The sequence below is a fragment of the Haliaeetus albicilla genome, chromosome 8, assembly GCF_947461875.1.
Source record: "Haliaeetus albicilla chromosome 8, bHalAlb1.1, whole genome shotgun sequence".
In the NCBI taxonomy this organism is placed as follows: Eukaryota; Metazoa; Chordata; class Aves; order Accipitriformes; family Accipitridae; genus Haliaeetus; species Haliaeetus albicilla.
In genome coordinates, this window is record NC_091490.1 from 43,095,531 (window position 1) to 43,108,581 (window position 13,051).

The following is a 13,051-nucleotide window of genomic DNA, read 5'->3' on the forward strand; positions in this document are numbered from 1 at the left end:
AAGCCCCTTTCATGTCTCCCTCAGACAGCTCCACAAAGGAAACATTCATCCAAGACTGGACCATGAATAACCCCTCATTGAAAATAGCTGCTCGCTAAACAAGCCAAGGAGAGAGACAATGAGCCCTTTCAGAGCAATCACGGCCGAGGTGGGCACAAAGGAAACGCCAGTTGGACACATTTACAGTGTAGTATAACCCCCCCCCCCCCCCCCCCCCCGCCAAACACAACCCAAATGATAATTGAAAAGATAATTCAAATATTAGAGTTCAGGAGGTCCCAGCTGAGAGTTCCACTTGGACATCTGCTCTTTGCATCTCTGCCGCAACACAATTGCTCCACACATACAGTAGTCTGAAACGCTAGACAGGAGTCTGAGGCTACAGAAAAGCGTCATCACGTAGCGCTGGATCACGTTATGTTCCACGACACGTCAAGTTCAACAACCACCACCACACTTTCAGAAGTGACTGGTTGACAAGTGCACTTCCACACGTACTGCAGGGTGTTACTTTCCTGGCTCCAGGACATGAGCTACTGCATGTTACCAATTTAAGATTAAGGCTGAGCCTATTACAATCGGATTATTTTTATTTTGGGGAAGCTTTCCCTCTCACCAGCAGTAACCCCTACAGCTGTGTACGCTTCTTCCAGAGGATGCTGAAGTTAAAGGAGGAGTCATTAGTCAGACTGAAAGAAGATCCGTAAATCAGGATTCATCCACGTACAGAATGCAGATGCTTATAATTAACCTTCATACTCTTCCCACAAGTATAGCCTCGGTACAGATGACAGGGCTCAATCCCAGAGTGGAATTACCTGAATTCCAGAAATTGAGGGGCACACAGATCCAGAAAAGGCTTTATTAGGAATGTTTAAGGTACAGTGTTGCATACTCTTGACTCGCACTGTATTTTAAACAGAGTTCAGGACCCAGGTAAGCCAGAACACAAGCTTTTCAGCTACCAAATTCAAGTAGCTACGTGTTATATACAGGTTTAGCACTGACTTGCAAGACCCTGCCACAGTGAGTTAAGCCAGACTGACTTGCAGAGGGCATTTTTCCGTGTTACCAGAGAGGCTTTGCACATCAACCCCAGTTCCCGAGGTACCACAGAGCAGGCCTGCAGCCTCGTTCCCCTCTCCTCATGCGCTGGGGGCATACTGCATGGCTAGCCGGTCAAAGTCATTCTCCTTCAAATCAGAAACAAAAATAAAATTAACAAATCTTGAACTTTACTGATAATTTAATAAAACCTGCATTAGCTGAAGAGACTACCACTATCACAGCTCACTAAGGCAAAAGGAATTCTAAGAAGCAAGATCACCTGTATCAGTTCCTAATTTTTTTCAATTTGTTCCATTTTCCCTTCGCTATTATCTTTATCCTTCTTTCCCCCCTCCCCAAGTTCTCTCTTCCAGAAGGATATTTCCTCTATTTAAGCATAATGTCTGACGGTGACAAACTTCTGACTCGGATTAAGAACCCGAATCTCAGAGCTATTCTTTCAAGATGTTACCAGGTTGGGGTACATCACTCCTTCTCTTAACACCCGGCTTGTGTTTCCCAACATCTCTCACAAGGGCTAGAAAATTTCCTGGGAAGTAATGTGACAGGAAAAGAACATGGACCTGCCCCCTCAGAACTGCAGTCATGTTTACTGGTAAAGAATCCACTCACCCCATCAGACCCTGGTATGAGGCAAAATAAATTCAAATTTGTATTAGAAAGTAATTAGTACCTTTGCCTGATACTCCTTTATGAACGGATGATTTTTATGCGCATCTTTCAACTGTGACAAATAGCGATTTGTAACCTGATGGGATGAGAGAGATAAATTTAGACATTGAGATAATATGAGAAGCTGAGAGTTTAAAATATCACACTTCAACGTATTTGTTTACAGTGAGCAAAGACCTGATTTTCTCAGTGTCCTGAATGTTAGCAGCCCCAGGTAAAACCTGTAAGACCCGTGCATACTCTGCAATGCAAAATTCGTCCTTAAATAGTGGTTTCAAGAAAACAGTCAGTGAGAACTGATCTCAGAACTCAAGAGATTCCTTTTTTCCACCCAGGCCTTCCTCTCAAGTATATGCCATTGTCTACAACATCTGTATTTCCACACTTTATTGAATACTGAAGATGCGAGCTCCCCGCACCCCAGAACTATTCTATTTTGTTAATACCAATCCTGACGAGAACATATAAAATGGCATAAACCCAAGCAAAGTTACCACATGCACTAGGAACACACAACCTGCCCTCAGCAGCAGGAACGGGCTGATCATATCTGCTTGCTGAGTACAATAAAACAAGCCTCACCTCTGGCGGTTTGCCCAAGTGCTGTGACAGGACAACAAAGTTGATCAGGGTCTCAGGATGGCCACTGTCCTGAAAACAAGAACAATCACCTGATCTATCTGACTTACCTCTACCGTGACTAAGTGTAACAACCGGCACAGCTCTGCAAGAACAAGTTCTGCCAAACTTATAGCTCACTTGACCGGAAAAGGCAAAGGAGAAGGAAAGGTAGGTATTAACAACGACCACCTTTAGCGATATATATCAATATATTGGTATTTTCGTGAAGTTTAACAGCGAAAGTCCTTGCTGTTTTTACTCTATATCCCCCTGAGAGCAAATCCACCTGGCAAAAACAGAAAGTACCTTGTCCAATGCCTCTTGAAGTACTCCCTCTGCATCGTCCCACTTGCCCTGAGCCATATAGCAGGCTGCTTGTCCGTTAAGTAGGAGGAGGGTGGAGGAGCATTTGTCTGCCATCTCTTGGAAGATGTAATAGGCATCTTGTAACTTCTCACCACCCTGCAAAGGGAGGAGACAAACACCCACAGTTTCATTACGTGTTGCTAAGAAGCCTGTACGTTCTTGCCATGTTGAAGGACTAGGCACAAAGTTCATTTCTAGGGTTATAAAGCACAGGTATGAGATGCACAAGAACCAGTGTTAAAAGCTGTTGGCATTCATGTGATCTCCTGTACCGCAACAGATCGCTGTCAGACCATAGATGAAAGAAATGCAAAAATATTAAGTACCACTTAAATGATCAAAAGATCCAGGCTTCCATTCAAGAAGAAAAAAAACACTTCAAAAGAACCACTTCAGATGTTTGACATAATAAAGGATTATGAAATGAGATTTTTATAATTACACGCCTGGCTGTAATTTATAATTACAAGCCTGGCCTGGCTTTGGACCTGGCTTTTCAGAAAGTTCCAGCTTCAGAAACGTTCTACATGCAGTGGCTTCCACCAGTCAGAGGTGGGATCCCTTGCGGAAACTAAGATCTTAAGGAAAATCTATCAGCACACTATTGTAAGGCAAGGGCTATATATGAGAGATTTCATAACAAAACCAAGTGAACACTAAAAAAAAAGAAGTCTTAATAGTACAACAGGTTATTGCATGCATAACCTTGGACTTCACTGAATTTTAGGAGACTACTTATTTTCAATTGCCTGATTATCTGGACTGCCAAACAGTGTACGTTTTTGTCCGATTCACAAACATGCTTAAAGACAGTCTGCTCTAAGCACAGAATTACATTTTTTTGTTGGAGTTTAATTGCAAGGTCTGGATGCTAGTAACACTGCAGCTTTCCATTTTACATTTTAATGTTTTCTGAATCATTTAAGCATGGTTTAGCTCTTCCCTATGTGAGTTGAAGGCTAAGGAGCACAGATGAAAGACTGACAATCAAAACAGCCAGTTAGTTTGTGAAGCCAGCTACCAATATTTTCTGTATACTTGGAAGAAGGGGGGAAAAAAAAACCCCAAAACCAACAAAACCCCTGCAAGCTTTTCTGAAAGCATGATGTGAAAAGAGCCATCAGGAACAAGATGTGGAGCGGTGATTCTCAGATGTTGTAGGCCAGGGATCCCCATTTAAGATACTCACTATGGCCAGGTTCACCCAGGCAGTTGCCAGCTGAGTAAGAGTCGCATCCTCGTCTTGCTCCTGCATTTTCTTAAGTTCCTTGCTGCAGAACCAAAAGTGGGAGTCACACAACAGAAAGACAAGGCAACTTCTTTCGAGACAGAAACAACATTGTAGTTTCTTCTCTCAAGCTCTTCCATTGCTATAGCACAGCAGCCATAGCAAGATGGTAACGTGGCACGAACACCTCTTAATATTTTACAGAAACAATCTGTGAAAGACCTTCCTGTTTTACTTCCCTATGGGAAGTTAGAAACCCAGGACTAGACATTCAGACCACATTCTGCTGAAGTCAAGATTAAACCTAGAGCTCCGTCTCTTCCTTTAGCTGTATCCAGCTCTATTATCTCCACAGCTTTTGCAACTTGAAGAACAAAAATGTTCTGCAGGGCACCCATACCTACACACAAGTTGTTCTGCCCACTGCAGGTGTTGAAATACTGCACCCTGGGGGAGGCTGGGTGATGAAAATCCTGTTATCAAGGCCCACCCCACAAGAGCACACCATTAAGAAGCAAAGGCACACAAACCTACCGAGCCAGATCGAGCCTGTCAAGCTTCAGAAGAATCTGTATCATCATGGCCATGCTGCAATGAACAAGAGCAAAGTGATTTTCACAGCTGCAGGCTTTACTGCTCCCTGTGCCTTGCCTGGAAGCCTGCTGCTGAGCAGACAGGGGCACTGCCAGCACCCAGGGACAAGCTTCCCTGCCGTTGGGAACCGACAGAGCAGGACCCAGAACAGGGATGCTTGCTTCTAGCTCCCAAGTGCTCCCTCACTGTATTGACATAACGCTCACCTCAGCAATTCTGAACACACATGAATCAATAAATCAGGTTCTTAGGTTTCACAAGGGAACAACAGACTTGATATTGTAGGACGAGCACCAAATCACTTACTACTAAGAAGGCAAACCTCAAAGTAGTTTCTCAATGGTTTCAAGGCTTTTTAGAGATAAGCCGGACCTCAGCCACTTCTACGGCACCTCTCCCTAGACAAGAGAGAGGCTTTGCTAGCACACACCTCCATGATGCCAGGGTGAGTTACACTTACCATTCCAAGCTCTCCCCTTGATGGAGAGTACGCAAAGCTGCATCGGGATTTTTGTCGTGGAAGTAGATGGAAGCAGCCATCAGCAAGAAAGTGGTATTAGCTATATCAACACTTTTTGCCATTTTCTTGTCCAAATCGGCAACGATTCCATCCCTGTGAAGACCAACGGTGAGAATTTGGGAGTGTTTCGTTACTTAAGCCAGACGAAAAGATCCTGCCCCCGCTCAATTCTGCTTTTTCGAGATTCACTGCAAAACCACAGAAAATCACGATAAAGACCATGCTTCTACATGAAACTTTCCACATGGAAGTATCTTCCCTGTTAGACAGGGCTTGAGTTCCAACTTATTATCCTTACCTTTGACTCTCATTTGAAAGATATTCCGCAAACATCCTCACTGCTTGGAGCTCAGGACTAGCACTGGCTTTAATTTCATCCAGGACAACACCGTATTTTCTCTATTGAAGGCAACGAATAAAAATCTGTGACTTAATAATTTTTGGGACACAGGAAACAATTGCTTACTTTCTAAAGCCTCAGCAAGAACGACAACAACAACAACCACCAGGAACGGCAAATTTCTACTTTACGTCTCACATCACACTCTACAAACACAGCCAAATTTCATAACCTCCCCAAGAGGACTATTTGCTTATACGCCATTTTAAAGATGATAAAGACCTCAAAAAGGTCTCATCAGGTCACCCTGATCTTACATATAACATGTTGCAGTCGCAGTGGCATTTCTGTCAGGGAATGCAACACGTTCCAGTGCTGAAGGAGGAATTATTACCAAACTGCATAACGCTGCATTCACAGGACTCCGATTCACAACCTCCTCCGCTCCAGCCCTGCAGTCAGATTATGCTGCTACAAACGCAGAACTCGCAACCTCACCTGGGCGATGTAGGCTCGGAATAAGAAAACATCCCTCTCCACTTCCTTCTCCGGACTAGATGGCTGGAGCGATGACAGAAAACAAGAACCTCTCTCAGGGAACCGTGCAGCCATAACCGAACCCCGCAACAACGTAACTCCACACACGAGGAACGATACCCACCCACACACACACACATTCTCGGGGCCCACGGGAGCCCCTCCTTCCACCTCGGAGTCCCGCTGCTACAGAAGGGAGGGGAAAAAGCACCCAAAACAGCCTGGGACGAGGCGGGCAGGGACGAAGGGCACTCGGGGAGCCCCCGGATCCCTCCTTGAGACACCGGGGCGGCCGAGGGGAGGCAGGTCCGAGGGAGAGACACCGATCCGCGGACCAAAGCACAGCCTGCTCCCCCACCACCACCCCTACCTTGACCCGCTGCGCCTCGTTGATGGCAGCCTGGTAGGCCCCGATGTAGAAGCTGTTTTTCACGTCGAAGAGCTCGTCGGCGTCGCCGCCCTGACCAGCAGAGCCCGCACCCGCCCCGGACGCCATTTTCCCCCCGCCTCAGACACGTCTCCGGAAGCAGCCGAGCCCCGGCGACTGCCGGGAGCCGCGGTCTCCATGGAAACCTCCCTCACCAGCCAATAGACACGCAAGGAGGCGGAAACGTCACCACTGCGCCGGAAGCTGCTACCCAGCAAAGCAGGCTGGGAGAGGGTCAGCAAGAGACAGCCAATGAGGAGGGGGGGTGGGCGGACGCGCCCTCCCTCCCGGTGACGCGAGGCCGGAAGCGGCGGGTGCAGACCGGGACGGCCATGGCGGAGTTCCGGGCGCTGGGCCTGGCGCCGTGGCTGGCGGAGCAGGCGCGGCAGGTGGGGTTGAACCGACCCACGCCCGTGCAGGCCGCTTGCATCCCGCCCGTGTTGCAAGGTAAGCGCTCCCGGTCCCCCGGTGTCCGCTTCCGCCGCCGTTAACGGCCGACTCAGGATCCCGGTCTTTTCTGTCTCCCTCGCAGGTCGCGATTGCCTGGGCTGCGCCAAGACGGGCAGCGGGAAAACGGCGGCCTTCGTGCTGCCCGTGTTGCAGGTGCTCTCCGAGGATCCCTACGGTATTTTCTGCTTGGTGCTGACGCCCACCAGGTACGGAGCGGCTCCGGGAGGGCCCGTAACCGGGACGGCCCGTAACCGGGACAGTCGGTCCCCATTGCGGAGACCGGTCCCGCTTCAAGCTTTCTTTTCCCCGGCAGGGAGCTGGCATACCAGATCGCCGAGCAATTCCGCGTCCTGGGGAAGCCCCTCGGCCTGAAGGACTGCGTGGTGGTGGGCGGCCTGGGTGAGTGCCACTACCCGGTGGGGGGCTGGAGCCTCCACCATCCCCGTCCGGCTCCAGCAGAGTCACGCTGGGAAAAAGCAGAGCACCCGGGGAGGTTCTCTTCCCACAGGGTTTGTTTTCTTCACGCTGAGGAGGTGTTATCCAGCGCCCAAGGCAGCCGGAGGCTGGTGGGAATGAGGAGAGTGAGGTTTTCCAGCTTTAAGGACGAAATGATTTTAGGATTTGCGTTCAGTTGGCCGTAACTGGTCTCTGCGGTTCTTGTTGCAGACATGGTGGCACAGGCACTGGAGCTCTCCCGGAAACCCCACGTTGTCATCGCTACGCCCGGCAGGCTGGCAGATCACCTCCGCAGTTCCAACACTTTCAGCCTGAAAAAGCTAAAGTTCTTGGTAAGGCAGTTTTCCAAGGGTTTGGGGTTTTTTTTATGCTTCTAAGATTTTTTTAGCTCTGTAGGTATGCATGCAGATGAACTCATTTATTTTCAGCTGTGCCTAGGTTTTGGACGAAGCTGACCGGTTGTTGGAGCAGGGCTGTGCTGACTTCACCGCGGACCTGGAGGTGATTCTGGAGGCTGTTCCGGCACGCAGACAAACATTGCTGTTCAGCGCCACGCTGACTGATACGCTGAACGAGCTGAAGGGCCTGGCCGCGAACAGACCGTTCTTCTGGGAGGCTGCGTCCGAGTAAGTCTTCATCCACTCTACCGAGTAGATGAAGAATCCCATTTCCTCTCTGTTATCTTGTCTTCTATCTTTCATCTCCCTTGTGTTCCGTCTTCGCTTACCAAACTGGTACTTCTTGGTGCTTTGCCTTCCCCTCCCAACAGGGTGCGGACAGTGGATGAATTGGACCAGCGCTACTTGCTTGTACCCGAAGCAGTCAAGGACGCATACCTTGTCCATTTAATCCAGACCTTCCAGGACGAGCACGAAGACTGGTCTATTATTATCTTTACTAAAACCTGCAAGTGAGTGCATTGTTCCTCATGATTGCTCTTAATGTAGATGTGCCTTTATACTTCCAGTTCAGATTCCAGATTCGCACTGTATTGGGTGTTAGGCTGGGACGGTATTTGCTTCCTTAGTCTATTCTGAAATTTGGTGGAGAAACACCTTTCCCTTTGAGCAATCTGGGGCTGAAGGGCCACCCAGAAAAGTAGCATGCCAGAAGGTCAAGCTGCTTTAACTCCCTGCATCTTCCTTTCTTCCTGCTGATGGATACTGGAAAAGGGATGGGGAAAATAGCTCTGTCTGCTCCCCTGGGCTGTTCCCTTCCTTTGGGTGGTTCAAATGACTGGGATTGAGCCGTGGAGCTGGTGACATTCCCCCGAGTGCAAGTGGGAACTCCGTCACTCTCTGGGGTGGGTGGGTGTGCAGTGGGTGTCCTGTTCCCTACTGTCAGAGTGCTTCAGTAACGAACCGTGTTGTGGTAATTGTAGTGGGAGCTCAGCTCTGTCCTGATCCATCAGCTTTACATTTCCCTGTTACATTCTGATTTTATTTTTTTTTTTTTTTTTTTCCCCCCCTTCAAGGGACTGCCAGGTCTTGAACATGATGCTTAGGAAATACAACTTTCCTTCTATAGCTCTGCATTCCATGATGAAGCAGGTGAGTGATGGACAGATCTGGGATATGGATGCTTCCAGCTCCATCCCTGAGCCAGACGTCTGTCCAAGTCCTACAGCTCCTGTGGATCACAACATCCCTCATACAGACCTTTCTCTTTACAGCGGCAACGATTTGCAGCTTTAGCAAAGTTCAAGTCCAGCATCTTTAAGATTCTCATTGCCACTGATGTCGCTGCCAGGTGAGGGAAAAATGTCTCTGTTGCCAAAAGTCTTAAGCCTGCTTTTTAAGCACCAGAACCACTGTGGAGATGAGGCTGGGTTTAGCAAGAGGAGAGCTTTCAATTGCCCCCACTTGGGTAGGACAGGGTTGTTCACTTCTGTTGTAGAACACCTCTGAGCTGTGTTTTGGAGCCCACTTGTGTGTGATGTAGTGTGTGATCCTGGCTTGTTTTGCTGCAGCGGGTGTGTGTTCTAGCAACAGAATGATTTCTCTGAGGCTTAGTGTGTTCTCTGGGTGTAGGAGGGAATGGCAGGCTACAAGGATACATTGCATTTTGTGACTGTTGGAGAATTGCATGAGGAGAGGGTTTGTCCTAGAATCAGCTCGAACCAATAAAGACTATATTCATGAGAATACGGGGATTTTGGAGAAAGCAGAGGACAGGAACTTACACTGCATATATTAAAAGTGTTTCTCAACTTCTGTTCTCTTTCCCTGCATTCCAGAGGTTTGGACATTCCTACAGTACAAGTTGTCATCAATCACAACACTCCCGGCCTGCCAAAAATCTACATTCACCGGGTTGGCCGGACAGCCCGTGCAGGTGAGCAGGGAAAACTGCATGCTGTTTGCTGGCTAAAACTGGAATCCCAGTGCTGGGGCTGAGCCCTGAATGGGTGCAAGGAGGCTGCACAGCAGCTGCAGTGCAGTCTTTTCAGTCAGCGCCAGACCTGCTCAGATCACTGGCTCGGCATCCTGCCTTAAGATTGCAGTGATCACCCACCCTGACTTGGGTCTGATCTGCCAATAGTTAACTGAATTTTCAGAACAAATAAAGACCCCTCTGAGCACCCCGTCACCATACTGTGCGAGGCTGACTCATGGGGATGGATGGAATTTGCCATGGGTTAAGCTTCACCTCCCTCTGCTTGTCAAGATTCATATATCACTGTGTTTTCATCATCCAGGTCGGAAAGGAATAGCTATTACACTGGTGACGCAGTACGACATCCATCTCGTACATGCTATTGAGGAGGAAATCAGTAAGTAGAGCACCATTAATGCTACTAAAATGTGGGATCATATACGTTCCTTTGTGTTTATGGTACCTGTAGCCCTGATTTCATCAGTGCAGGATGCATGATCCAGAACATCAGCATAAAAATGGTTTCTCTTCCCTGTGTGGCTAAGGCTTGGAAAAGAGCAGGAGCACTTGAACCTCCATCAGCTTTGATTCTGCTCTTCAGTGTGCCAGGCATGAACATATTTGTCTTCCTGCTCTTTCTAGTGGGGGAGAAAGTGTGTTGAACTTTCTCTGTAACCTTTTTATTAAAGCAGCCAGGTTCTTCCTTACTACTGTGTATGCTGATGTGAACAAAAAGAACAGGTTGCTCTGCATAGGTTCAGACTTCCTATTTTTTTAGGAAGTAGACCTAAGAAATGCAACATCTTGTGCTATGGGGAGTTGTAGGCAGAGGGGAGGATTTAATCCTCTGTTGTAGGCTGAAGAATTCAGAGTGATCACAGCATATGACAACAATTCCACTGATAATCAGTGGAACTATATTGGGTTTTTTTACTAGCTGAGAATCTGCCCCTGGATTGTGTAACCAACTATGGTCTGTAAATGTTTCGCCCTGATTTAGAACTGAAGCTGCAGGAGTTCTCTGTGGAGGAGCAGTTTGTGCTTGACATCCTCACCCAAGTGAACGTCACCAGAAGGGAATGTGAAATAGTAAGTGTGCAAACCTGAAGCCCCTTTGTTCAGAGGACTGGAGACCTTGGGCAGCTGGGTGTAACCAGGAGATTCATTGCAGTCCCAGCGTGCAGCTCTGGATATCCGGCTTTGGTCTTGAGCACATAAATCAAAATATTTGTTCCTTTTTCTAGTGGAAGCACTTGGATGTGTGTGCATGGAGGGTTGTTTTAGTTATATTCCCTAGGTTTGCTCTATTATTGCACATTTTTGCAGCATTTTTATGCTGCTGAGTATTGCGGCTGGTACTTTGGGGGGAAGGTCTGCAGGCTCCCAAATGCATGCACAGTGATGAGGTTCTGCTGATGCTTTAGAGCTGTCCTGCTTTTCTCTGTGTCAGACTCGGTGCTTGGTTACTGATTGCCCTTTTTGCTTTGACAGGAACTGGAGGGAATGGATTTTGATGAGAAGAAAGAAATAAATAAGCGGAAACAAATGATCCTTGAAGGAAAGGTGAGAGTTGCTGCTAGATAAACTACTTTGATCGGTAGCTGGTATAATGCCATCGATGTGGAAAAAGAATGACAGTTCTTCCCTCACTGCCGTGGTGTGTCTGCCTCACTCTCCTTTGAGGTGGTGAAGTTTTACCTTAAAAGGTGACTGATACTAAAAAGTGCATCAGAGTAGTGTGTCTGACTTTTGCAGCCTACTTGGTCACAGGCTAGAAAGCAGCGTGGGCATCTAGGAAAGGTAAAGGGGCTGGCACGGTCCCTAGGCATGTCACTAGTGTCCTGGCATTTGCCATTGCAGGATCCAGATCTGGAGGCAAAAAGAAAGGCAGAGCTAGCCAAGATCAAGAAGAAAAACAAGCAATGCCGTGAGAAGGTCCAGCAGACACTGCAGAAGAAAAAGCAACTGCAGCTGAAGAGGAAACTGCAGAAGAAGATGGAGCGGCGGAACAAACTGCATGCTAAGGAAGAGAAATAACATCCTTTGGCCTGACTTGCTTGGCTCGGACTGCCCTGATGTTGCTGCTGCTTTGGGAATACTGGGATCTAACATATTTTAATGTGGACGCTTCTGACCTGAAATGAGTGTTGGAGAGTATGGGGAAGTTGGGTGAGGGGGAGAAGGGACACTTTGATAAACGGTCTCCGTTATTTTTCCTTCCTACGCAATGCTGCTGGCTTGGGCCATTCCTGGCAGGCTGGATCAGTCTCTTGGAAGAATGTCTTCCGAGAGTATGTTTCCTTCCTCCAGCAAAGACAAGGCCAGACCTGAATTCTTGGTGACGTGAAGGGAAATAAAGATCCTCTGTCTCTCTTCCCCCTTCATTCAGTCATTGCTCTTTCCCTTTCAAGGGCTGGTGCTTGCCACTCACACTTGTTTATATCAACAGATTCTCCCCTGAGCCAGAGTCTAAAAATACTGTGACAAAATGAGCTTAGTCCCCGTCTGTGCCATAGCCCAGAGCTTTCTGAGAGGAAAATTCCTGGATCACATGGGGAGGTTGTATTGTGTGGCTGGTCCTGGGGTCGTCTTGGGATAATTCTGCTTTATAGGTTTCAGTGATACTCTTGCCTGTGATTGTCTGCCTTGGCTCAGACTCCAGCCCTGGGCTGCTATCTGTAGGGATAGCAGAATCATGTTTTGGAGACCAGGGCTGCTGGGGACTCTGTTTTCCCAGATGATCGGTCAGTTTAAAGACCGATTCTGGCACAGAGGAAGGGCCCCAGGAGCAGGATAGCCTTGTGTCTTGTACCATCCAAGAGTAACCAGAGTGGTTTATATTTGTGTCTGCTCTGTAGGTTTTTGGGCCTCCCTGTGTACATTTGCATCACATATGTTTGGAACAGGAGGTTGGTTAGGCTGGAGGGGGCTAAGCTTTCCTAAGAAACAGTTGTGTTTCCCCATGGAGGCAGAACTTAAAATCCCAGAGTAGCTCAGGCCAGAGTTTAGCCAGCTCTGTTCTGATGTCAGGTTTGATCCTCAGTGCCTTCTTTAATGTTCAGAACTTTCTATGACTTCAGACTGAAGATCTGTTCTTTCTGTCCTCTGGCTTACAAAAATAGTTTCTATGGTCAGTGCCCAAATAAATATTTATTGCAACAAATGACTGGATGTTTGACCTTCTCCAACACGTGGGGGAGTTGTGGGATCTTAGGGGTGGGGAGCAGTACTTGTGTGGGCAAACAGCTTGGAGATAAAATCAGTTTTATTTCAAGAGATGAGCTGGATAAGGAATGAGCTTCTTGTGGGTGTTTTATCCCTCAGTCCCTTCATGCAACCCGAGCCCAGCGCTTCTCCTGGCAGCGTGCAGTCCCTGGGATGCCTTTGCCTGACTCA

The 13,051-nt window shown here is 47.8% G+C and overlaps 2 protein-coding genes across 2 annotated transcripts; one reads left to right on the plus strand and one right to left on the minus strand.

The window, feature by feature from the left end:
- Positions 1 to 848: 848 nt before the first annotated feature.
- COPE (COPI coat complex subunit epsilon) lies at positions 849 to 6,513 on the minus strand. Its single transcript, XM_069790435.1, has 10 exons — positions 6,317 to 6,513; positions 5,908 to 5,970; positions 5,368 to 5,468; positions 5,010 to 5,162; positions 4,490 to 4,543; positions 3,917 to 3,998; positions 2,668 to 2,823; positions 2,323 to 2,391; positions 1,742 to 1,816; positions 849 to 1,193 (listed from the first exon to the last, which is right to left on the minus strand). The coding sequence occupies exons 1-10, from the start codon at positions 6,440 to 6,442 to the stop codon at positions 1,146 to 1,148; spliced, it is 927 nt and encodes a 308-aa protein (XP_069646536.1). The 5' UTR covers positions 6,443 to 6,513; the 3' UTR covers positions 849 to 1,145.
- Positions 6,514 to 6,675: 162 nt separating this feature from the next.
- On the plus strand, positions 6,676 to 12,818 carry DDX49 (DEAD-box helicase 49). Its single transcript, XM_069790429.1, has 13 exons — positions 6,676 to 6,820; positions 6,906 to 7,029; positions 7,137 to 7,222; positions 7,490 to 7,611; positions 7,718 to 7,905; positions 8,049 to 8,189; positions 8,754 to 8,829; positions 8,952 to 9,028; positions 9,516 to 9,613; positions 9,978 to 10,052; positions 10,656 to 10,744; positions 11,147 to 11,218; positions 11,516 to 12,818. The coding sequence occupies exons 1-13, from the start codon at positions 6,706 to 6,708 to the stop codon at positions 11,690 to 11,692; spliced, it is 1,440 nt and encodes a 479-aa protein (XP_069646530.1). The 5' UTR covers positions 6,676 to 6,705; the 3' UTR covers positions 11,693 to 12,818.
- Positions 12,819 to 13,051: the final 233 nt, after the last annotated feature.

What these genes read in the sequence shown, in the direction of transcription:
- COPE (XM_069790435.1), bottom strand. Translation starts at nt 6,442, where the DNA reads ATGGCGTCCGGGGCGGGTGCGGGCTCTGCTGGTCAGGGCGGCGACGCC. An exon ending in ACGAGGCGCAGCGGGTCAAG is followed by an intron (nt 5,971 to 6,316) that starts GTAGGGGTGGTG and finishes TCATCGCTCCAG; the next exon opens with CCATCTAGTCCGGAGAAGGA. An exon ending in GACAGGCTCGATCTGGCTCG is followed by an intron (nt 3,999 to 4,489) that starts GTAGGTTTGTGT and finishes TTGGTTCTGCAG; the next exon opens with CAAGGAACTTAAGAAAATGC.
- DDX49 (XM_069790429.1), top strand. Translation starts at nt 6,706, where the DNA reads ATGGCGGAGTTCCGGGCGCTGGGCCTGGCGCCGTGGCTGGCGGAGCAG. An exon ending in CATCCCGCCCGTGTTGCAAG is followed by an intron (nt 6,821 to 6,905) that starts GTAAGCGCTCCC and finishes TCTCCCTCGCAG; the next exon opens with GTCGCGATTGCCTGGGCTGC. An exon ending in TGCATTCCATGATGAAGCAG is followed by an intron (nt 8,830 to 8,951) that starts GTGAGTGATGGA and finishes TTCTCTTTACAG; the next exon opens with CGGCAACGATTTGCAGCTTT.